Here is a 23887-nt window from a genome sequence, read left to right as displayed (position 1 = left end):
CATGGCTCACTACAATCTTGACCTCCCTGGGTTCAGCTGATTCTCCCACCTCAGCCTCCGAAGTAGCTGGGACTATAGATGGATGCCACCACGTTTGGCTAATTTTTGTATTTTTTGGTAGAGACTGGGTCTCACTGTGTTGTCTAGACTGGTTTCAAACTCCTGGGCACAAGCAGTCTGCCCACTTTGGCCTCCTAAAATGCCAGGATTTCAAGCATGAGCTACCACGCCCAGCCCTGATTTCCTTTTAATTCCAACAGAAATGGGAGACTAATTTTAGTTTGCCACTTATAGGATCTAGCTGTTAGCTTCCAGAGATCATTTATTTTTGAAAATTTCTAGATTCATTAACAAAGTTTTATTGAGTGATTATTACATTCAAAGTACAAGTCTGCAAAACATTTCCTTTGATTCTTTTCCCCTGGGGTGGTAAATGAATAAACATTAAGTACATATTTTATACCAATTATCGATTCCTGTCCTTCCCTTGGCATTTTCCCTTGGCAGCCTCCCGAGCTCAACAAGGAGAGGTGATGAGGTTGGCATGTCGTTTGGATCCCAAGACTAGCTTCCAGATGGCTGGGGAATGGCTAAAGTATCAACTATCAACTTTTCTTGATGCTGGTTCTGTGAATTGTAAGTTTTTTTTTACCACTGAATGTTAGTGAAATGTTAGGACGGTATCAAAACTATGTATAGGAAATGAGCCTGAGCCACACATCAGAACAATATACTAATATTGTTCAAAAATAACTTTGCTTTTGGCTCACACAAAAGAGATTTAGGGATTTAGCATTCAGTTGTATTTACAATTGTCTCTAAAGTTCTCTGACATTTGGTAACTTGAAAGTTTGAGGAGGCCCAAATGTATGGCACCGAGATGAAACTAGTAAATGGGACTATGCTGAATGTAAGCAAGAAAAGCAATAGGTAAATCTTAGGCCGGGCCTGGTGGCTCACGTCTGTAATCCCAGCACTTTGGGAGGCCGAGGCTAAGGATCGCCTGAGGTCTGGAGTTCAAGACCTGCCTGGCCAACATGGAAAAACCGCATCAATACTAAAAATAAAAAAATTAGCTGGACATGGTGCTGGGCACCTGTAATCCCAGCTACTTAGGAGGCTGAGGCAGAAGAATCACTTGAACCTGGGAGGCTGAGGTTGCAGTGAGCCAAGATCAAACCAATGCACTCCATCCTGGGGAACAGAGCGAGACTCCTCAAAAAAAAAAAAAAAAAAAAAGGAAAGCAGCGGGGCATGGTCACTCATGCCTGTAATCCCAGCACTTTGGGAGGCAGAGGCGGGGGGATTATGAGGTCGGGAGTTCAAGACCAGCCTGGCTAAGATGGTGAAACCCCAGCTAAAAAACATACAAAAATGAGCTGCATGTGATGGCAGGCACCTGTAACCCTAGCTACTCAGGAGTCTGAGGCAGAGAATTGCTTGAACCCAGGAGACAGAGGTTGCAGTGAGCCAAGATCCCGCCACTGCACTCCAGCCTGGGCAACAGAGTGAGACTCCATCTCAAAAAGAAAAGCAATTGGTAAATCTTTTTTTGCTTGTGCCTTGCTATTTGAGTGGTATGCTGTGGTAATATTTGTAAACCTGATGGATGGCACAGTTCTCTAGACATAGCCCTTAGAGTTGTCATGAAGCTATTGGATATGAAGCAGTGGTTTGTATATTACATTGTTTCCTAATTGGGAAGATTCTTTATGGTCTCAATTTTAATTATTTAGATTCTCATGGAAAAGATTATAAGGGGGGAGGAGGGGAGAAACTGATTTGTGTTTTTGAGTGCCTACTACGGGGCTAGTTAATGTTTTTGATGTTCACGTGTGTATTCTCATTCATTACTCAAAACGGTTTTACTACAAGGCTCAGAGAGGTGAATTCAGACTGCTCATTGTTAGAGGAGGAGGCATGGTAGGAACCTCCACCTACCTTATTGCTTTCATTACACATCATCTTTTCTTTGCCCAAGCTAAGAGGGGTTAGATTACCCTGTTCCTTCAGTCATGAAGTTCTTGGGTGTTCTCTAAGGCTCCATTTTCTCTCAGTGTCTTTTGTGATCCTTCAATGATGATAATTGTGTGTGTGTTTTAAAGCTTGTTCTGCAGCCGGAAGTGGAGAAGGAAGCCTCTGTTCCATCTTCTCACCTTCATTCGTGCAATGGGAAGCCATGACTCTTTTTTTGGAAAGTGTTATCACCCAGATGTTTCGAACACTAGATAGAGAAGTAAGTATTTCCCATGCTGACTGCCTGATGATTTTGACCTTTTTTCTTCTCTCTTTCTTTCTTTCCTTCTTTTTTGAGACACAATCTCTCTCTGTTGCTCAGGTTGAAGTGCAGTAGCATAATCATAGCTCTCTGTAACCTCCAACTCCTGGGCTCAAGCAATCCTCCTACTTCAGGCTCCTGAGCATCTAGGATTACAGTCATGTGCCACCACGCCTGGCTAATTTATAATAAAAATGGAGTCTGTGTTGCCCAGGCTGATCTCAAACTCCTGGCCTCAAATGATCCTCCTGCCTTGGCCTCCCAAGGTGCTAAGATTGTAGGTATGACCCACTATGCCTGGCTAGTTTTGATCTTTTTTAAACTGGTAGTGGAATAGGAAAATCCGTGGATGTACATTTTACAGAAAAGGAAACTGAGATTTAGAGAGGCTAAATACCATACTCAAGTTCAAACAGCTAATAAATGGCAAAGCTGGAAGCAAAACTCAGGTCTTTCTAACTCTAAGCCCTACCACATTTTGTATACATTTTAAGTACCACACAGCTTTAGAGTACTGTAGGCCACCAGTATAGTGGCCACCTCTAGGTCTGAAAAGGAAGGTATGCACAGAGAGCCTCGACTGTATCAGTAAAATCATATTTGTTAAAGTGTGCAGATGAGGATTTACTAAATTATAGAGAAATAGACAAAAGATAGAATCCAATAATGTATAGAGGAGAACCTAAAGTAGCAGATAAATCAGGCACGGTGGCTCACGCCTATAATCCCAGCACTTTGGGAGGCCAAGGTGGGCAGATCACTTGAGTTTAGGAGTTCAAGACTAGCCTGGCCAACATGGTGAAGCCCCATCTCTACTAAAAATACAAAAATTAGCTGGGCATGCTGGTGGTGTACATCTGTAATCCCAGCTACTTGGGAGGCTGAGCCATGGGAATCACTTGAACCCAGGAGGCAGAGGCTGCCGTGAGCCGAGATCACGCCACTGCACTTGAGCCTGCATGAAAGAGCAAGATTCTGTCTCAAAAAAAAGAAAAGAAAAGAAAAGAAAAGGGCTGGGCATAGTGGTTCACCCCTGTAATCCCAGCACTTTGGGAGGCTAAGGTGGGCAGATCACTTGAGGTCAGGAGTTAAGACCAGCCTGTTCAATATGGCAAAACCACGTCTCTACTAAAAATAGAAAAATTAGCTGAGCATGGTGGTGGGTGCCTGTAATCCCAGCTACTCTGGAGCCTGAGATGGGAGAACCACTTGAACCTAGGAGGTGGAGGTTGCAGTGAGCTGAGATCATGCCATTGCACTCCAGCCTGAGCAACCAAGAATGAAACTCCATCTCAAAAAAAAGAGAAACAAATATATAAATAAATGAAGTAGCTGATAAATATGAGAAACATTCGGCCTCATTATTAGTTGAAGAAATAAAAAATTTAAAAGTTTTTAGGGAATAATAAATATACTGCTGAGAATATGGTAAGAAGGGCACATACAGCTGAGTATTGTGGTTCACACTTACAATCTCAACACTTTAGGAAGCCAAGGTGGGAGGAATGCTTGAACCCAGGAGTTTGAGACCAGCCTGGACAATAAAGTGAGACCTCGTCTCTACTGAAATAAAAAATTAGCCAGGCATGTATACCTACTGGTGTAGGTATACACCAGTAGTCCTACCTACTTGGGAGGCTGAGGCCACAGGATCACTTGAAGCCAGGAATTTGAGACCAGCCTGGTTGACATAACACTTCTACAATGTCTCTACAAAAATTTTAAAAAGTATCTTGGCATGGTGATTCCTGCCGGTAGTCCTAGCTACTCGGGAGGCTAAGGTGGGAGGATCCCTTGAATTCAGGAGGTTGAGGTTACAGTGAGTGATGATTGTGCCACTGCACTTCAGCCCAGGTGATAGAGCGAGATCCTGTCTCTTTAAAAAAAAAAAAAGAAAAAGAAAAAATTTAGCCAAAATGGTTTTTTCTGAGTGGTGGCAGCATGTCAACCTCCATTTTATGTCTTTATTACAGGAAATTCCTGTTAATGATGGAATAGAGCTGTTGCAGATGGTTCTGAACTTTGATACCAAGGATCCCCTCATCCTGTCCTGTGTCCTTACTAATGTCTCTGCACTGTTTCCATTTGTCACCTACAGACCAGAGTTCCTGCCCCAGGTCTTCTCTAAGGTAAAGTCCATGTCCTTTGTAAATTTTATTTTGACATTTCTAAGTTAAATTTTATTTTACTTTTTGGAGACAGGATCTTGCTATATTGCCCAGGCTGGACTCAAACTCCTGGTCTCATGGGATCCTCATACCTCAGCCTTCTGAGTAGCTGAGACTACAGCATGCATCAATCACCTAGTTATTTTTATAACTGTTTTTGAAATTATGTGAGGCAAACTAATAAACACAGTTATTTATTAAATACCTCCTCAGTACTTACTGTGGATTAGGCAGTATGCTAGTGCCCTACTCTTTAGGAACACTGGGAAGAAAGGCACAAAAACAGATATTGTTACCTATATGGCATTGCAATGAAGACTTGTACACTGGGAAATGGGAAAGAATACTTAAAGGAGAGTATTAGACTGTGCTCCCAGCCTGGGAGGGGACTTATGAGAGGAAGGAACAATACTTTTCAGGTTTCTAGTTCAGTTGACTAGGTGGGTGATAGAGCCACTACCTGAGTGAGAATACTGGATCAGGAAGGAGAACAGGAGTAAAGAGAAAGAGGTGAGTATTTTGGAATACTGTGTTTGAAGTATACGTAGAGCATCTTTATGGAGACATCTCACAATAAATTGGCTATTTGAGGTTGAAGATCTAGATTCTAGGAAGTAACAAGATAAAATTAAAGCATCATCATCATAGAAGTCCCAAGACCAAAAATTATAAGGATACTTAAGTGATTATCTAGAGTTAGGAGACATGTGAGTCAAGCAAGGAACCTAGTGAATCACTATCATTCGAGGAGTAGAGAAAAAAATGAGAAGCCCCCAAAGAAGAAAAAAGAGCCAGAGAGATGAAAATGTTGTGTCGCAAGACCAGCAGAACTTCAGAAAAGTGGGCTTATTTGTTCAGAAAAGTGGCTTATTATTCCTTATGAGTTGGCAAATGTCCAGTGAGTTTCTTGACTACACTGTTGTCTTGAGTTTAATTCCATAATAGTGGTCAAGGAAGCAGCTATATTTCATTGGGATGAGGAGTAAATGGGAAATAATGAAATGGAATTGGGGGGCGGGGGGGATAGATCACACAACTTTTGATAAAAGGAAGATAAAGGTGTTTCCATAGCCAAGTGTTTGGGTGATGGCATGAATTGTTCTGGGATCCTATTGTGAAATGTTTTGATGGTAAAATTGTGACTTCGAAGCCTCTTGTGGAGGTATCTGAGAAAATGGACAACATGAATAAGCTCATGCCTATAGTCCCAGCTACTCAGAAGACTAAAGCAAGAGAATCACTTGAGCCCAGGAATTCAAGTCTAGTCTGGGCAACATAGCAAGATCTCATCTCTAAAACAAACAAACATCAGTGACCCTTTTTTCCTCCTCTCCCTTAGCTATTTTCATCTGTCACTTTTGAAACTATTGAAGAAAGTAAGGTAAGACTATTAATTAAACTAACAGATTCCAACTTCTTGAGAACAAAAGTATGAATACCTGATACCCAGTTTATATTTTTATGTAAGTGGGAGGGGGGTAGTAAGGGCAGTAGATTCTCGTATGATATGGTGTTTTGCCCTAGAGACACTCTAGGGCATACAGGAAACATACAGATTCTTGGTGGCTATAAATGTTACTCCATTATATTCTTACGGTTGTGAAAAATCATTGTGAACTTGCCCCTAATTGAAATATTTACATGATTCTATACAGCATCTATAAACTATATGGAAGTAGCTCCAAGTTTGTTGAATGTCTCTTTCCAGGCCCCTAGAACCCGGGCAGTGAGGAATGTAAGGAGACATGCTTGTTCCTCCATCATCAAGATGTGTCGTGACTACCCCCAGCTTGTGCTGGTAAGCTGCTGAAAGAGCCAAGTTCGGTTACATTTGTGTATAAATCTAGACTTCAGTGTACCTGGCATAAAGAAAAAACTAGTAGCTATAGCTTTACATCAAATAAGCATTCTTGGCTGGGCATAGAGGCTCATGCCTGTAATCCCAGCACTTTGGGAGGCTGAGGCAGGTCGATCACCTGAGGTCAGGAGTTCAAGATCAGGCTGGCCAACATGGTGAAGTCCTGTCTCTACTAGAAATACAAAAAATTAGCTGAGCATGGTGGTGCGCACCTGTAATCTCAGCTCCTCAGGAGGTGGAGGTTGCAGTGAACCAAGATTGCACCATTGCTCCAGCCTGGGCAACAAGAGTGAAACACCGTCTCAAAAATAAATAAATCAGCATTCTTGAATTGGTGTTTTCTTCGTATACTTAGTAGTATAGTTAGAAATGTGATGGCAAATATAATCTCTTCAAAATACAGATAGTTTACCCTTACAATTCTACAACTCTTTACCATGTGATGACCTTCATTACTACTGCCAAATGATGTGCCGAATGATCTTGAGAAAAGCAGATGCAAATCACAACCCTTTTTGGGACATGGGGTGATGAGAAATTTAACATTACTCCAGATTACAAATTAACCAGAAATTTCTTCTCTGAATGCACAGTAGTTGTCTTCCTATATATATAACAAGCTGATCTTTTCACAGTTGTAGTATGGGAAAGTGCAGTTATCCAGATACTCAAGACGAGAGCTATCTTCTGCCTAAAGTGCCTGCTTATTTAGGCAAAACAAGGATGTATAACAGAATTACCAAGTAATACCCTTATAGGCCTGACGTTCCTGAGACTGCCTTGGTTTTCTTCTTGCTTCCTTGAGTGAGCCACCTCTCCTTGAAAATCAGACCTTTGCCACCTCTGGCTTTTCTTCTTTTTGATCTGTAGCCCAATTTTGACATGCTTTATAACCATGTGAAGCAACTCCTCTCCAATGAGCTACTCCTGACACAAATGGAGAAGTGTGCCCTCATGGAAGCACTGGTTCTCATTAGCAACCAATTCAAGAACTATGAGCGTCAGAAAGTGTTCCTAGAGGAGCTGATGGCACCCGTGGCCAGCATCTGGCTTTCTCAAGACATGCACAGGTAAAGGAGATCCTTTGCCCTCTCACTACATGCACCCATTTTGGTTTAAGAGCTTGGCCCAGGGTGGAGATAGGGGTTAAGGATATTGAAGTGTGATGGCATTATCCATAATACCATTATGGTATTCTGAAGTTCTCTAAAAGAAGTCTTTTGTAATTGAATCTCTGGTTAGATTAGATTATGGGTGGGAAGGGCACAGAGTGAGACTCCTTTAGTGTCTACATTGCAGTACCAGCACATTTGGAGAAATGAGAACAGCTAGGCAGGGCCGTACAACCACACAGACACTTATCTGTGCTTACACAGTAGAAAAATCATTTTCTTTATATTTTCAATATTATATTCTTGTTTAATTCTTAAATTGTTACTAATAACATTTGGAAGTGGGAAGGAAATTTAAACCTTCAAATGACAGCTGACAGTCTGATTATAGTCCTCTCACTATAAAACTGCTCTTAAGGGCCAAATAATCGTAACTGTTAACTTATGAGGAAGAAACTGTCCTTGTTTAAAATCATGATATAACTTGTTTTTTCCCCTCCAACCTTCAGAGTGCTATCAGATGTTGATGCTTTCATTGCATATGTGGGTACAGATCAGAAGAGCTGTGACCCAGGCCTGGAGGATCCCTGTGGCTTAAACCGTGCACGAGTAAGACTTTCCTGGGAATGGGAAGTGGCATTGGCCATGGGTAGGAGTAGGATGTTGTCTGTTGTCAAGTTTCTCATAGATTTGTTTATTCTATACTGGTGAGAAACCTGGGAATCTCTACTTCCCTAAGCTTCTCCTTTCTTTTCTTCTTTAGTCTTGAATTCTTGAGTTAGTTCCCACAGCAGAGCAGATGGTCTTTTCTATGAAGTCATTATTTTGGCTTTAAGGATCTCTAAATAGCTCTGAAGACTGAAGGTGTAATGAGGAAGTAGGTCAGAACTTGGTCAGCAGGGTGAGTCCTCCCTGCCATTGCTCTCTGGCATGAAAAGTCTTAAGTGATGGCTTAACTTGCAAACCTGAGATTTTTCAGTGCTTTGCTATTTAAATAAGCAATGTTCCTGGTTCCATTATTGCACAAGTCCCATTATTTAACCTGGCAAGTAGTAGGTTGATTGAGAGTACCATGACGGGGGATTAGGACACTAGCTGTCAAGGCCCAAGCTGGAGGGTACAGGATCAACTCAAAGAAGATGAAATGATGGCAATTTAAACACTTTGTTTTGGATCGTATCTAAGACACCTTCTAATCAGGGTCCTGTGGGCGGGTCACTGCAGCTCCTAGAAAGATAGCTTGCTGAAAGGGAAGTTTCTGGAGCCTACCACTGGCCCTGAAAATTGCAGTGAGAGGATCCCTCTTGGACTTCACCTTAAAAGAAAGAACAGGGGACTACGGGGGAGCAAAGAATTATTTCATTCTCTCTGGCCTCTGTATCACTTTTGCCAGAGCTTTGAATATATCTAACAGTACTTTGTGTTTTCTTTCTCTTTTATATTTATCTGTCATTCTCATTTTTCTATAGATGAGCTTTTGTGTATACAGCATTCTGGGTGTTGTGAAACGAACTTGCTGGCCCGCTGACCTGGAAGAGGCCAAAGCTGGGGGATTTGTGGTGGGTTATACATCCAGTGGAAATCCAATCTTCCGTAACCCCTGCACAGAGCAGATTCTGAAACTTCTTGACAATTTGCTTGCCCTTATAAGGTGAGCCAGAATAATGGCTTTTCTCTGTTGTTTTTTACTTCTTTACCTTAAAAATTTCAAAAGTTTGGTCTTATATATCTTCATATCTTAGTGGTGTTAATGAGGCATTGATTTAAGTCTTATTCTTTCTAGAGAGTGTCTCAGTTTTTAAAAAATAACCTCAGCTGTCACTTGCATAAATCTTAATTTTCATGTGAACCCAAGGGGACTAATCCCAAAAGGGCTTTTCTTATTTTGAGCCTCCTCTTTGTTATTCTTCCATTTCTTTATAACTCATCCCTGTTTTTACTTGTTTTATTTGGTCTAAATTTTTTAGTAAAGGAATTGCTCATTGGGAGCAGGGCAGTTGCCTTCTATAATGGTGTTTCTCATTGCCCAGTTGAGACTGCTTTTACTGGGTTGTATTCATATGAGCTAATCTGAATTTATCAATACCGAGTCTGAGCTCAAATGGACCAAACAACTGCTAGCTGAACATGCTAAACAAAGGATTATACATTTTTCACCTCGGTTTGTTAGGTTCTTGGTTCTCAAAGCTGAGTCCGAAGACCAGTAGCATTAGCATCACCTGAGAGCTTATTTAAAAGGCAGAATCACGGCCCCACCCTAGACATATTGAATCAGAATCTGCATTTTTAACTAGATCCCCACATGGCTTATATACACATTAAACATTCAGAATCACTGTTCTAAATCACATAAGTTAATATATTCAAGTGGAAGTAGGCCAGAATAGGCTTGTCAGTTACTAGATAGATATTTGATGACTCAGGGTTGCTCTCTAAAAGAAAAAGATAGGTTTTTGATAGAATTCAGTTATTGGACAAAGCAGAATACGAGTGCTTTTATATCACACAGGATCTTTTTTTTTTTTTTTTTTTTTTTGTAACAGAGTCTCACTGTGTCACCCAGGATGACATGTACAGTACAGTGGCATGATCTTGGCTCACTGGAACTTCTGCCTCCCAGCCTCAAACGATTCTCCTGCCTCAGCCACCTGAATAGCTGGGATTACAGGCATGCACCACACTCCCAGCTAATTTTTGTATTTTTAGTAGCGACAGTATTTCACCATGTTGGCCAGACTGGTATAGAACTCTTGGCCTCAAGTGATCAGCCTGCCCCAGCCTCCCAATGTGCTGGGATTACAGGCATGATCCACTGTGCTTTGACTCTCACAGGATTTTTAAGTTACATTGTTAGAGCTCTGTTTCAGTACCTTTTGGCCCCTTCTCCAGGGAGTAAAAGCAGCCTCAACTGGGCAAACCAAATCATTAGTGTCTCAGGGAAACCCCTGGAAATAGACACCCAAGACCTGAAGCCCAAGAAACAAAGATTTTTAAGTTAATGTTTACAAATTGGAGGGCTGGAGTGTCTGATAAAGTTGACATTGTGGACATGTCTGTGGAAATAGACAATATTTTGGCCAGGCACGGTGGATCACTTGAGGTCAGGAGTTCAAGACCAGCCTGAGCAACATGGTGAAACCTCATCTCTACTAAAATTACAAAAATTAGTTGGGCGTGATGGCACATGCCTGTAATCCCAGCCACTTGGGAAGCTGAGGCAGAAGAATCACTTGAACCCAGGAGAGGAGGTGGAAATTGCAGTGAGCCAAGATTGTGCCACTACCAGCCTAGGTGACAGGGAGACTCCATCTCAAAAAAAAAAAAAAGATAGGGCCAGGCACAGTGGCTCACGCCTGTAATCCCAGCACTTTGGGAGGCCGAGGTGGGCAGATCATGAGGTGAAAAGATCAAGACCATCCTGGCCAACATGGTGAAACCCTGTCTCTACCAAAAATACAAAAATTAGCTGGGTGTGGTGGTGTGCGCCTAGTCGCAGCTACTCAGGAGGCTGAGGCAGGTGAATCATTTGAACTTGAGAGGCAGAGGTTTCAGTGAGCCAAGATTGCACTACTGCGCTCTAGCCTGGCGACAGAGCAAGACTGTCTCAAAAAAAAAAAGACAATATTTTGTTCCGATTTCAAAAGAAGGAAAGAGGTCTCTAAAAAGAAGTAGGACCTGTATTGAGAGGGTTAAACATTCAGTCGTGGAAAGGCTTGTTTCCATAATGATGTTTTAATTAATAGAAATGGGATTTTGCCATGTTGTCCAGGCTGGTCTTGAACATATGAAGCTCAAGTGATGGGCCTGCCTCAGCCTCCCAAGGTGTGAGCCACCACACCCAGCCCCACAGTGGTGTTTTTTAAACCACAAGGCTTTTCTGCAGCTAGAGAAACATGAAAGTGATGGAAATCATAGGGAAAGAAGCTAATCAACTAGGCCTCTTTAGGCCTGTGGCCAGAATCTATGTGTTAACAACCCAGATGTGGAAATGGGGTCCATTCCTGATTGGGTCTAAAGGCCACAAGACAACAGTATGTCTTATCATTTTTTATGTAATTTTCTTTTTTAAAAAAATGTAATCTCTCTTCAATTTCTAGTCACCTTCATATCACTTGGTAGAGCAAGTACTTTTGAGGCAGGGTCTTGTTCTGTCGCCCAGGCTGGGGTGCAGTGGCAAAATTATGGCTGTACTCCAGCCTGGGAAAAAGAATGAGACTCTTGCCGGGCACAGTAGCTCAAGCCTGTAATCCCAGCACTTTGGGAGGCCGAGGCGGGTGGATCACGAGGTCAAGAGATCGAGACCATCCTGGTTAACGTGGTCAAACCCCGTCTCTACTAAAAATACAAAAAAAAAAAATAGCCGGGCATGGTGGTGCGTGCTTGTAATCCCAGCTACTCAGGAGGCTGAGGCAAAAGGATTGCCTGAACCCAGGAGGCGGAGGTTGCAGTGAGCCGAGATCACGCCATTGCACTCCAGTCTGGGTACCAAGAGCGAAACTCCGTCTAAAAAAAAAAAAGAATGAGACTCTTATCTCAAAAAATAAAAAAAAGTATTGATAATTACTGCAGTTCTTATGAAATGAAGTACTGATAAATACTACGCTGTGGATAAATCTCCAAAACATCATGCTAAGTGAAAGAAGCTAGACACAAAAGGCCATATATTGCTGGGCGTGGTGGATCACGAGGTCAAGAGATCGAGACCATCCTGGTTAACATGATGAAACCCCATCTCTACTAAAAATACAAAAAATTAGCTGGGCATGGTGGCGCATGCCTATAATCCCAGCTACTCAGGAGGCTGAGGCAGGAGAATTGCCTGAACCCTGGAGGCGGAGGTTACAGTGAGCCGAGATCGCGCTATTGCACTCCAGCCTGGGTAACAAGAGCGAAACTCCATCTCAAAAAAAAAAAGCCATATATTGTATTACTTCATTTTTATGAAATATCTAGATTAGTAAACCCATAGAGACTGAAAGTACATTGGTGATTGCCTCCGGTTGGAAAGGAGAAGAAAGTTTAGATAAACTGCTACTGCTTAATGGGCATGGGAGTTGTCTCGGAGGCAATGGAAATGTTTTGAAACCAGGTAGAGGTGGTTTATGCAACACTTTGAAAGTATTAAATACCACTGAATTGTGAACTTAAAAATGATTAGGTTTTGGAGGGATGTTTTTTGTTAGTTTTTTAAGTTTTGTGGGTACACAGTACATATATTTATGGGGTACACAAGATGTTTTGATAGAGGCATGCAATGCATAATAATCACATGATGTAAAATGGGGTATCCATCCCCTCAAGCATTTATCCTTTGTGTTCCAGACAATCTAATTATACTCCAGTTATACTTTTTAAATGTACAATAGAAGTTATTATTGACTATAGTCACCCTGTTGTGCTGTAAAATACTAGGTCTTATTCTTTCTGGGTTTTTTGTACCCATTAACCATCCCTACCTTACCTCTAACCCCATTACCCTCCCCAGCCCTCTGCTAACCATCATTATACTCTCTATGTCCATGCATTCAATTGTTTTAACTATTAGATTCCATGAAGAGTGAGATCATGTGATGTGTCTTTCTGTGCCTGGCTTATTTCACTTAACATGATGACTGACCTCCAGTGCCATCCATATTGTTCCAAAAGGCAGGATCTCATTTTTTAAGGCTCAACAGTATTCCTAAAGTGGTTAGTTTTACCTTATGTGAATTATGGCTCAGTTTTTTTTTTTAATTGTAATAAGAATAAAGCTGGTTCTTTGAAAATGCCAGCGATAACCTCAGTAAATTCAAAAGCTTAAGAAAAATGGGGCTGGGCATGTTGGTTCGTACTTGTAATCTTAGCTCTTTGGGAGGCCACAGCAGGAACATTGCTGGAGACCAGCCTGGGCAACATAGCAAGACCCCATCTCTTGTTTATTTATTTATTTATTTTGAGAGGGAGTCTCTTGTGGTCCAGGCTGGTGTGCAAAGGCGCAATCTCGGCTCATCGCAAGCTCCACCTCCCAGGTCCAAGTATTTCTCCTATCTCAGCCTCCTGAATAGCTGGGATTACAGGCGTGCGCCACCATACCCGGTTAATTTTGTATCTTCAGTAGAGATAGGATTTTACCATGTTGGCCAGGCTGGTCTCAAACTTCTGAACACAGGTGATCCCCCCGCCTTAGCCTCCCAAAGTGTGAGTTACCGTGCCCAGCCCCCTCTCTATTTTTAAAAATAAAATATTTAAAAAATGGATAATTTCCAGGGAAAATGTAACTTATTCTAACTCAAAAAGATAGAAAACCTAAAGAGATATAAACTTCATATTAATTATATTGGTAGTAGTTAAAGTACCTAGTCCTAGATGATTTTACATGAGCTCTCCCAGACCTTCAAGGATCAGATAATTTATCTCTTAGACACAAACTATTCCCAAGAATAGAAAAATGCGGTACTCCACAACTCATTTTATGAGGCTAATTTATTTTGATACCAAAACCAGATATTGACAGTACCAAAGACGAAAATTATAGGCCTAAATCACTTGTAAACATAGACGCAAAAATCCCAAATCAAAAGCAGTATGGGCCAGGCACAGTGGCTCACTCCTGTAATCCCAGCACTTTAGGAAGCCGAGGCAGGCAAATCAGGAGATCGAGACCATCCTGGCTTACATGGTGAAACCCCGTCTCTGCTGAAAATACAAAAAATTAGCCAAGTATGGTGGCGCATACCTGTAGTCCCAGGTACTTGGGAGGTACTTGGGAGGCTGAGGCAGGAGAATCGCTTAAACCCTGGAGGCAAAGGTTGCAGTGAGCCAAGATTGCACCACTGCACTCCAGCCTAGGTGACAGAGGGAGACTGGGTCTCAAAATAAAAGGCAATATGGATCTAGTAATAAGTCTTTTAATATAACCACATTTCCATTGTTATATCTTAAAACTTGTTATATCTTAAAAATTGTTATATCTTAAAGTACTACCAGTAATTCAAAATCCAGTATATTGTTAGTATTCAAATATCACCAAATGTTTTCCTTTTTTCTGCTTATCCACATAAGGTTTATATATGTATATTTGATTAAGATACTCTCTTGGTTACTAAATTAGACTGGGCGTGGTAGCCCACCCCTGTAATCTCAGCACTTTGGGAGGCCAAGGCAGGCAGGGATCCTTGAGGCTAAGAGTTTGAGACCAGTCTGGCCACCATGACAAAACCCTTTCTCTACTAAAAACTTTAAAAAGTAGCCGGGTGTGATGGTATGTGCCTGTAGTCCCAGCTACTTGGGAGGCTGAGGCACAAGAATCCCTTGAACCCAGCAGGCAGAGGTCTCAGTGAGCTGAGATCACGCCACTGTACTCCAGTCTGGGTGATATAGCAAGACAGTGTCTCCAAGAAAAAAAAAAAAAGATATCTCTTAGTCTCTAAATTTATAAGTTGCCCTCTTTTTTATTCTTGTTTTTGGAGACAGTCTCCCTCTGTCACCCATGTTGGAGTGCACTAGTACGATCTCAGTCCACCACCTTCTGGGATAAAACGATTCTTCTGTCTCAGCCTCTCGAGTAGCTGGGATTACAGTTGTGCACCACCACAGCTGGCTCAGTTTTTGTATTTTTAGTAGATACAGGATTTGCCATGTTGCCCAGACTGTTCTCAAACTCCTGAGCTCAACTGATCCACCTGCTTCAGTCTCCCAAAGTGCTGGGATTACAGGCATGATCCACCATGCCCTGCCCTCTTTTCTTTTCAGTTTATTTGTTGAAAAAGGTGAACTTGTACTTAGAGTTTCCCTGGCGAAATTTTGAAGATTGTATCTGTAGTATTGTTTGATGTAGTCTACTTTACTTTATATTTATTATATGTGAATATGTCTAAAGGAGGGGTTGGCAATCTGCAGCCTGAGGACCAAATGCAAGCCTCCACATGTTTGTAAGTAAACTTTTATTGGAACACACCATGCCCATTCATTTAGTTACTGTTTATGGCTATTGTGTTTCAATGTAGAGTTGAGTTGTCAGCAACAGACACCATATGTCTGGACAAACTTAAAACATATACTAATATGACCTCTGTTCTAGAAAATTAACCTCATACCAGTTCAGTTTCTTAGTAGATAATCCTTTGTAGGTGATGATGGGTTCAACACAATAGTAAAAGGGCCTTTAAGACCATTTTTACTGACTTCATACCATTTCAGTTTCTTAGCAGATAATCCTTTGTAAGTGATGATGGGTTCAACACAATAGTAAAAGGGCCTTTTAAAGACTCCCAGGTATGTATTACAGATTGATTTATGACAGAAGTAATGAAAGTTAGTAAGAAAAAGATGGATGGGTATAGTGGCTCATACCTGTAATTTCAGCATTTTGGGAGGCCAGGGCAGGAGGATGGATCTCTTGGGACCAGGAGTTTGAGACTAGCCTGGGCAACATAGAGAGACCCCATCTCTGAAAAAAAAAAAAAAAAAATTTAATTAGCCAGGTGTGGTAATGCACACCTATATAGTCCCAACTATTCGGGAGGCCGAGGTGGAAGGGCCACTTGAGCCCAGGAGTTTGAGGCTGCAGTGAGCTGTGATCACACCACTGCACTCCAGCCTGGGCAACAGAGTGAGACCCTGTCTCTTTAAAAAATGAAACAAAAATCAACTACTCAATGCTGGGATAGTTGGCTCTCTATGGGGAGAAAACAATTAGATTCCTATCAGTCACCATAGACAGAAAAAAGTTTCAGGTGTTTTAAAACACAAAAAGTAAAAAAAAAAAAATTTTTTTTTAGACAGAGTCTTGTTCTGTCACCCAGGCTGGAATGCAGTGGCACAATCTTGGCTCACAGCAACCTTTGCCTCCCCAGTTCAAGTGATTCTCCTGCCTCAGCCTCCTGAGTGGCTGTGATTTCAGGGGCGCACCACTACACCTGGCTAATTTCTGTATTTTTTAGTAAAGACAGCGTTTGACTGTATTGGTCCAGCTTGTCTTGAACTCCTGATCTCGTGACCCACCTGCCTCAGCCTCCCAAAGTGCTGAGATTACAGGCAAGAGCCACTGCTCCCGGCCAGCAAATGACTTTTTTTTTTTTTTTAAGAGATGGGGTCTCCTATGTTGCCCAGGCTGGAGTGCAGTGGCTATTCATAGGCGCGATCCCACTACTGATCAGCATGGGAGTTTTGACCTGCTCCGTTTCCCACCTGGGCCAGGTTACCCCTCCTTAGGCAACCTGGCGCTCCCCCGCTCCCAGGAGGTCACCATATTGATGCTGAACTCAGTGCGGACACCCAATTGGCATAGTGCACTACAGGCCAGAACTCCTGGGCTCAAGCGGTCCTCCCACCTCAGCCTCCCGAGTAGCTGGGACTACAGGCACGTGCCACCGCGCCCGGCTAGCAAATGACTTCTTAAGCAAAATACAAAAAGAACAAACTATGGAGGCTTAAACATGGTCTGAAAGATGTTTTCATTTAGCATGATAAACCTGTAGCCATCAGTTGTTCAGTGGGGCCATCTCTGTGAGCAGGAAAGAGTGCTGTGGACAGTAGGTGTATCAAGTTCACAGTCCTTGCTCCTTACTCAAAGTCTTGCTCAGGTAGTCTTTTTGGTGGGGGGCAGCATATGTTGGCAAGTGTGTTCCTCTATCAGGTCCAAACAGCTGTTGCAAGGTCCATGCTCTTGGAATTAAGACAAAACATTGAAAAATGGGGCAAATTACTACCTCCTCTGTGTTCCTACCTGTGAATCCACAATGTTGCTCATATTTCATTCCATATCACTAGTGGTCAGAAAATTCCTGGGATCACCTGAGGTTTAAAAGAATTTTGCTTTCTAGCTCTGGACTCTGATACTGTCCTGTTGTCTTGGGGTTTGCTTCTCATGTTAATTTATCTTAGGTATTGTATACTAATCTGTACAAGTCTGTTCCCTCCTCCAGCAAGCATTCAGATATTTATACCTTCTTTTCTTTCCCCTGCCAGGAGTAGTGTTGATGGGCAGATCTGTCTGTGTGGAACTGTAGTATCACTGAGTTACAAGCAAAACTCACTCTTTACTTCTGTATGAGATGGAAAAGTTCAATAGCATTCTTGTTTCTTTCAGAACCCACAATACATTATATGCACCAGAAATGCTAGCCAAAATGGCAGAGCCTTTCATCAAGGCTCTGGATATGCTTGATGCAGAAAAATCTGCTATATTAGGTAAGAAATGTAACCTTTTTTCTCCTCGGTTCATCTTATCCTTAATGGATGTCCTTTTTTTTGTTGTTGTTTTTTGAGAGTCATAGTCTCTGTCACCCAGGCTGGAGTGTCTGTTTTGGCCAGGGCTGACTCTTTTCCTTTGTGGTCCTCTTTTCCTTTGACACCATTCCACTTAAGGGTTATGTTGCAGGCACCAATAAAAATAGAACTTCCAAAATGTGTATTGCTCTTAATATAAAAAGTAGGTGCTGCTTCACCACACACCCCCATCCCATTATTCAAGTGAAGTCAGGAACTCCTGCCATAGAAATAAGTGGCCAACCAGAAATACTAGAATGGACAAACAGTTCCCTCTGATAGCTTCTGACTATAAGACTTGAAATATAAAATCTCTGATGACACTTAAAATATAGATCTTTTAAGGCAGTTTTAAATACTAAGGTAAGTGGGTTTCATTTTGAGCTGCTATACATCTTAGTCTTTTGTGTAAGATTTTGCTTAAAAAAGGGGTTTCACAGCTGGGAACAGTGGCTCACACCTGTAATCCCATCACTTTTGAGAGGCCAAGGCAGGCAGATCACCTGAGGTTGGGAGTTTGAGACCAGCCTGACTAACATGGAGAAACCCTGTCTCTACTAAATATATATAAAATTAGCTGGGCGTGGTGGTGCATGCCTGTAATCCCAGCTACTTGGGAGGCAGGCTGAAGCAGGAGGATCACTTGAACCTGGGAAGTGGAGGTTGTGGTGAGCTGCCTGGGCAACAAGAGCAAAACTGGGGGGGTTTCACAACTTAATAGCAGGGGCATCCCCAGAGCTTTTTATGGAAAAATACTTTCGAGTTGTCACTTTTTTTGGTACAAGTTGTATCTGGAAAAAAAAAAAAAAAAGCAGGTAAAAGAGTACCTGGGTCTAGTCTAAAGTTCTGGGTCCGAAAGAGTGTAACAAATTACAGAGCCAACTGCTTTGCAGTTACAGCATCAGACATACACACGTCTTCTCCCCTGAACCACATCTGCCTGCTGTAGAGTGTTGACCAGTTGAAACTCCTGACAGTGGAGTGTCGTGTTCCTGACCCATGTTTCCCTGTAGGATTACCTCAGCCTCTCTTGGAACTCAGTGACTCTCCTGTCTTCAAAACTGTCTTGGAAAGAATGCAGCGTTTCTTCTCTACCCTCTATGAAAACTGGTAAGGAACCAATGCTGCCTCTCCATATTTTCTTCCTGGGTATGTATTGTGTAGGAGTGTCCATGGGTTGGACTTTTCATCCATGTAGGGTGAGGCAAGAATTTGATAGGAAATTAATGATTCTAGTGTTAAATAATAATGAACAGCCTGTTTTGCTGCATTTGCTTTTTTTGTAATTGTCATATGAGCCTCACAGTCCCAGCCTGCTTCATGCCCAACTTGTCTGTGTTTCTAGTGTATAAAATGATGAAACCCAACCAGAAGCTAAAAGTGATGGGGATTGCTTAGACTCTACACTGCTTGTAGCCTACTTCTCACGGGAGTGAGGTGGCTGGATAGTGATTGTGGGTTGGGGAGGTAACTGGCCCTCATGGGCTTTGGCTTCACTAACCCAGTACACTGATCAGCCTAGCTAATGAGATCCTCCATTATAAGTCCACATTAAATAGTAATGAAATCTACTACTGATCTTGGCCACTAATATCTGTGTTTAAAAAGATGCTATATCTGTAAGTTCTCTTAAGTAAATACAGCTGTTTTTCTGGCTGAAAAATCTTATTGTAGGTTAGAAATGAAATTCATGGGTCAGGGCTGGCAGTAACAGATGTTGGATTTGTCATTGCCAGTGTTTTTTTTTCCCCCCTTTACAGTTTTCATATCCTAGGGAAGGCAGGCCCTTCCATGCAGCAAGACTTCTATTCTGTGGAGGACCTTGCTACCCAGCTTCTCAGCTCAGCCTTTGTCAACTTGAACAATATTCCTGACTACCGACTCAGACCCATGCTTCATATCCTTTCGAAAGTCCCTATATAACCCAAAAGATCAGAAAATTAGAGACAGAAACAGCTCACAGGAACCAGAGGGAGGAGGGAGAACTGGAAGGAAGAGATGAGATTATGTATCTAAGTGCATCATGTCATTAAAAACACTGGCAGATTGCAGCAAAACATGAAGATAGTCCAGATGGCCATAAACTTTTCCTTAGGGGAAAATTTTTACTTTCCTCCTCCTTGGAAATATTAAAAATAATTTTTTTTTTTTGAGATTGAGTCTTGCTCTGTTGCCCAGGCTGGAGTGCAGTGGTGTGATCTTGCCTCCACCTCCCAGGTTCAAGCAGTTCTTGTCCCTTAGCCTCCCAACTAACTGTAATTATAGGCATGTACCACCACTGGGTGCTATTTGCTCTATTTCCCAGCCTGGAGTGCAGTGGCATGATCTTGTCTTACTGCAGCTTCCACCTCCTGAGTTCAAGCGCTTCTTGTGCCTCAGCCTCCCAAGTAGCTGGGATTACAGGCGCATGCCACTACACCCAGCTAACTTTTTTGTGTTCTTAGAAGAGCAGTTTTCACCATGTTGGCCAGGCTGAGCACATGAGGTCGAACTCCTGACCTCAAGTGATCTGCCCACCTCGGCCTCCCAAAGTACTGGGGTTATAGGTGTGAGCCACCACGGCCAACCTAATATTTGTATTTTTAGTAGAGACAGGATTTTGCCATGTTAGCCAGGCTGGTCTCAATCACCTGACCTCAAGCAATTTGCCTGCTTCAGCCTCCGAAAGTATTGGGATTACAGGCATGAACCACCATGCTCAGCCATGAAAGATAAAACTTTTACCCCTTTTCTGTGTTTTTAGAAAACACTTGCTTTTTGTTTGTTTGTTTGTTTTCTGAGACAGGGTCTCACTGTTACCCAGGCTGGATTGCAGTAGTGCTATTAAAGCTCACCTGTAGGCTCAAGTGACCTCAGCTTCCTGAATAGCTTGGACTGGACCACAGATGCACACCACCACACCTGGCTATTTATTATTATTTGTAGAGATGGGATCTGCATTATGTTCCCAAGACTGGTCTCAAACTCCTGGGCTCAAGGAGTTCTCCTGCCTCAGCCTCTGATGTGCTAGAGTTACAGGCCTGAGTCACCACAACCAGCCAGAAGAAGCAATTTCGTACTTCTTATTCAGACCCTTATTTAGTTGAGACTCTGTCTTTTTTACCTGAAATTATAAGGAGAATAATGAAGGAGAGTTTGTTACAAGGATATCCTCCTTCCTATTTTTTTCTTCCAACTTTCAGGCAACCCAGTGACCATAATGTGCAGCCTGATGAAAGTACAGCTAAACTAATATAATGAAATTGAGGATTTCATACTGTTTAGGATTTTAGAAAAGGAACTTGAAGATTTTTCACTATTTGCATAGGATATTTTTGACATCTGGCAAACCCTTTAGGGATTGATTCTGCCCAGGGGTATAGCCAGCACCTGGCAGGTGAGGGCATGGGCTTATACACTAAAATTCCTTAATTTGCTGCAGCACGGGTCTTTGTAAAGCCTCTGGTGCTCTTCTGTCCCCCCGAGCACTATGAAGCCCTGGTATCCCCTATCCTCGGACCTCTTTTCACCTACCTCCATATGGTAAGAGATAAGTCAGGAACAGGAAACAAAGAAGGTCTGTGGCCATTTTTGAGCCTTGTAAGTCAGGAGCTCCTAGAAGGGTTGTCCCCTAGCCCTGCCAGACTGGCTGGGCAGAGCTTCTACCCTAGCATACTATCCTTGCTGTAGGATTGAGCAAGCCCCAAAGAAGTAAACTGATTTAATTGCCACAAGGCAGCTTCAGATGCAGATTCTGTTCCTAACCTGTTAACTGAGGAGAGGTAAAAAGAGGAATGCTTGTTCACAGACCCTTGCCAGGGATGCTGGGTCTGTTACCCTGACTCTGGAATTAAGCAGGGGGACCAGCTGGGTGGAGAACAGGTATGTCTAGAGACCCAAGGATTCTAAAAATGTTATTTTAATTCTTTCCAAGCAAAGAGGTGTTTGATATACCACCCTTATCTTGGACATGGGAGAGGTTACAGAAACCATAGATGGCTTTTTTAACTTTGTGGTGTGGAGTCTACAGAGGCTGTCACTGATGCCTAGACTCATCCTTGGCTAATTTTAATCATGAAGTGGACTTGACTTTAGATATTATGTGTTCCAATCCTCTCCCCAATTCTAGCATTTATTTCCTTTGTGTTTTCCCAGAGGCTTTCTCAGAAATGGCAAGTTATCAACCAGAGGAGCCTGCTGTGGTAAGGGATACCCACCCCTTCTTGGTGAATGAGCTGGCAGCCAGGTTTGGGATTAGGAAAGAAAGGGGGCAGGGATTCTGCTGTCTCAGAGCTAGAAGAGCAGTAGCTTATAGTCATTCTCAGCTTAGGTGATAGATGGCTTATCTGGACAGCCTGTGACCAGCAGGCAGACTCTGAGATCCAGCCTTCATAGGGGCTACTGTTACCTTACTTATTTTGATTCTGTAATGTCTATTCAACTGCACAGAGTCACTAGTAATAGTGTCCTCAGTGGATCACTGCTGTCCATTCCCAACTTGTGCATAGAATGTTAACCCAAAGGAGAAGAAATTGGTCACAGAGAGTCCGGCTAGGGCCCTGCTTTACTTGTCCTTCCCTTTCTGCACTCCTATGGAACTTAGCCCCCTGGTTTTCTGCAGTGGAGAAGATGAGGCTGCAGATGAAAACCCAGAGTCTCAAGAGATGCTGGAGGAACAACTGGTGAGGATGTTAACTCGAGAAGTCATGGACCTAATCAGTAAGTGGCATGTGGAAATCAGGGCTATGGAGAATTTTTCTGGAAGAAGAGCTGGTCGCTAAGCCAACCCCATGAAGCCCTGACTGATGCAAAGATTCATGTTTGCAACAACACTGTCAGACCCTAAAGAATAACTGGATAGAAGCAAGGCAGTCCTTGGTCAACCCAAGGACACTTTATGAATTGCAAGCTGAATTGTACCAAGGCCAGAATATGGGTAAACAATCTAAAATAGCAGAAGGAATTTGGATTCATTAGGAATAACTTCCTAGTTTTGTCAAAATAGAGGAACTTTAAATTCTTGGACATGGAGGCTGTTAATTTGCTTTTTATTTTTACTGTGTCATTTTGTTTGTTTAAGATTCAAAGTAGACCAGGCCGGGTGCGGTGGCTCACGCCTATAATCCCAGCACTTTGGGAGGCCAAGGCGGGTGGATCACAAGGTCAAGAGATCGAGACCATCCTGGTCAACAAGTGAAACCCCATCTCTACTAAAAATACAAAAATTAGCTGGGCATGGTGGTGTGCGCCTGTAGTCCCAGCTACTCGGGAGGCTGAGGCAGGAGAATGGCTTGAACCCAGGAGGCGGAGGTTGTGGTGAGCCGAGATCATGCCATTGCACTCCAGTCTGGGTAACAACAGCGAAACTCCGTCTCAAAAAAAAAAAAAGATTCAAAGTAGACCAAGGATGTATCAAGCATCCTTTCCTAATCACTCTCAGAGAATTCTGTAATTTTCTCCCAGCTAATTGAACTTGAAGGACCAAAACAGTCTGGTCATCAGAATGCCTCTATTCCTATTGGTGAAGCTGATTTTTATGCCTTACACAGTATCCCCATCATCTTCCCTCCTCACCTGGCCAGAGACAGGTTGGGATCAGTGGGCCTGAAGTGGCTGTTGTGGTAGTATATACCCTCCCTTGACCTAGTAACCTTGCTTTCTTGCCTTAGCGGTTTGCTGTGTTTCAAAGAAGGGTGCTGACCACAGTAGTGCTCCCCCAGCAGATGGAGATGGTAAGTGAGCCTGAGACCTTGGAGGTCTACTCTTAGCCTCCTGATATTGTTCCTTCTGAATCAGGTCAGTTTCTTCGCAGTCTGGTGAGGAGGAGACATCCTACATCTAGTTGTTATCTCTGGACTAGCCCTCTTGCTCTGTGCCTCTGTCATACTCCCACCTCCAAGCCTTTGCACTTGCTGTTTCCTCTGTCTAGAATGATTTTCTCCCAACTAATTCCCTTGCTTCATTCAAATGTCACCTCTTCCAAGAGCTCATCCATGACCAACCTATGAAAAACAGCAACCCCAGCTACTCTATATTTCTCTGCTTTATTCTTCTTCATAGCAGTTGTCACTACCCAACATTATGTTTTTATATATTCCTTTCTTACTTATTTCCCTTGTTAGAATGTAAACTCCCATCAGGGAAGGGACCTATTGTCCTTTTTTTTTTTGATCCCCAGTAACTAAATCAGTGCCTGGTACAGAGGGTGCTCAAATACTTGTCCAACAACAAAGTATCTTCAGCA

At 42.5% G+C, this 23887-nt stretch overlaps 2 protein-coding genes across 3 annotated transcripts in view; one reads left to right on the top strand and one right to left on the bottom strand.

Annotated features, from left to right (window-relative positions):
- Window positions 1-23887, bottom strand: part of POLR1C (RNA polymerase I and III subunit C) — a 38208-nt gene that overhangs the window by 5331 nt on the left and 8990 nt on the right. The window contains exon 9 of one of the 2 annotated variants that reach the window (XM_017971115.4): window positions 16834-17061. The exons of the other annotated variant lie outside the window; for it this stretch is intronic. Coding sequence (XP_017826604.2) covers window positions 17060-17061 — 2 coding nt within the window. The 3' untranslated portion in view covers window positions 16834-17059. Of the gene's footprint in view, window positions 1-16833; window positions 17062-23887 lie in introns of those variants that run through there. 2 annotated transcript variants of the gene reach the window in all.
- XPO5 (exportin 5) overlaps window positions 1-23887 on the top strand; it is a 45644-nt gene that overhangs the window by 17979 nt on the left and 3778 nt on the right. The window contains exons 13-27 of the mRNA XM_002746576.7: window positions 508-636; window positions 2106-2236; window positions 4252-4407; window positions 5786-5827; window positions 6155-6244; window positions 7175-7374; window positions 7926-8025; window positions 8886-9067; window positions 17486-17586; window positions 18678-18774; window positions 19425-19561; window positions 21089-21186; window positions 21799-21845; window positions 22265-22362; window positions 23313-23375. Coding sequence (XP_002746622.1) covers window positions 508-636; window positions 2106-2236; window positions 4252-4407; window positions 5786-5827; window positions 6155-6244; window positions 7175-7374; window positions 7926-8025; window positions 8886-9067; window positions 17486-17586; window positions 18678-18774; window positions 19425-19561; window positions 21089-21186; window positions 21799-21845; window positions 22265-22362; window positions 23313-23375 — 1671 coding nt within the window. The remainder of the gene's footprint in view (window positions 1-507; window positions 637-2105; window positions 2237-4251; window positions 4408-5785; window positions 5828-6154; window positions 6245-7174; window positions 7375-7925; window positions 8026-8885; window positions 9068-17485; window positions 17587-18677; window positions 18775-19424; window positions 19562-21088; window positions 21187-21798; window positions 21846-22264; window positions 22363-23312; window positions 23376-23887) is intronic.

The sequence above is a fragment of the Callithrix jacchus genome, chromosome 4, assembly GCF_049354715.1.
Source record: "Callithrix jacchus isolate 240 chromosome 4, calJac240_pri, whole genome shotgun sequence".
In the NCBI taxonomy this organism is placed as follows: Eukaryota; Metazoa; Chordata; class Mammalia; order Primates; family Cebidae; genus Callithrix; species Callithrix jacchus.
The sequence above is the reverse complement of the archived record's forward strand: the minus strand, read 5'-3'. Positions and strand labels throughout refer to the sequence as shown.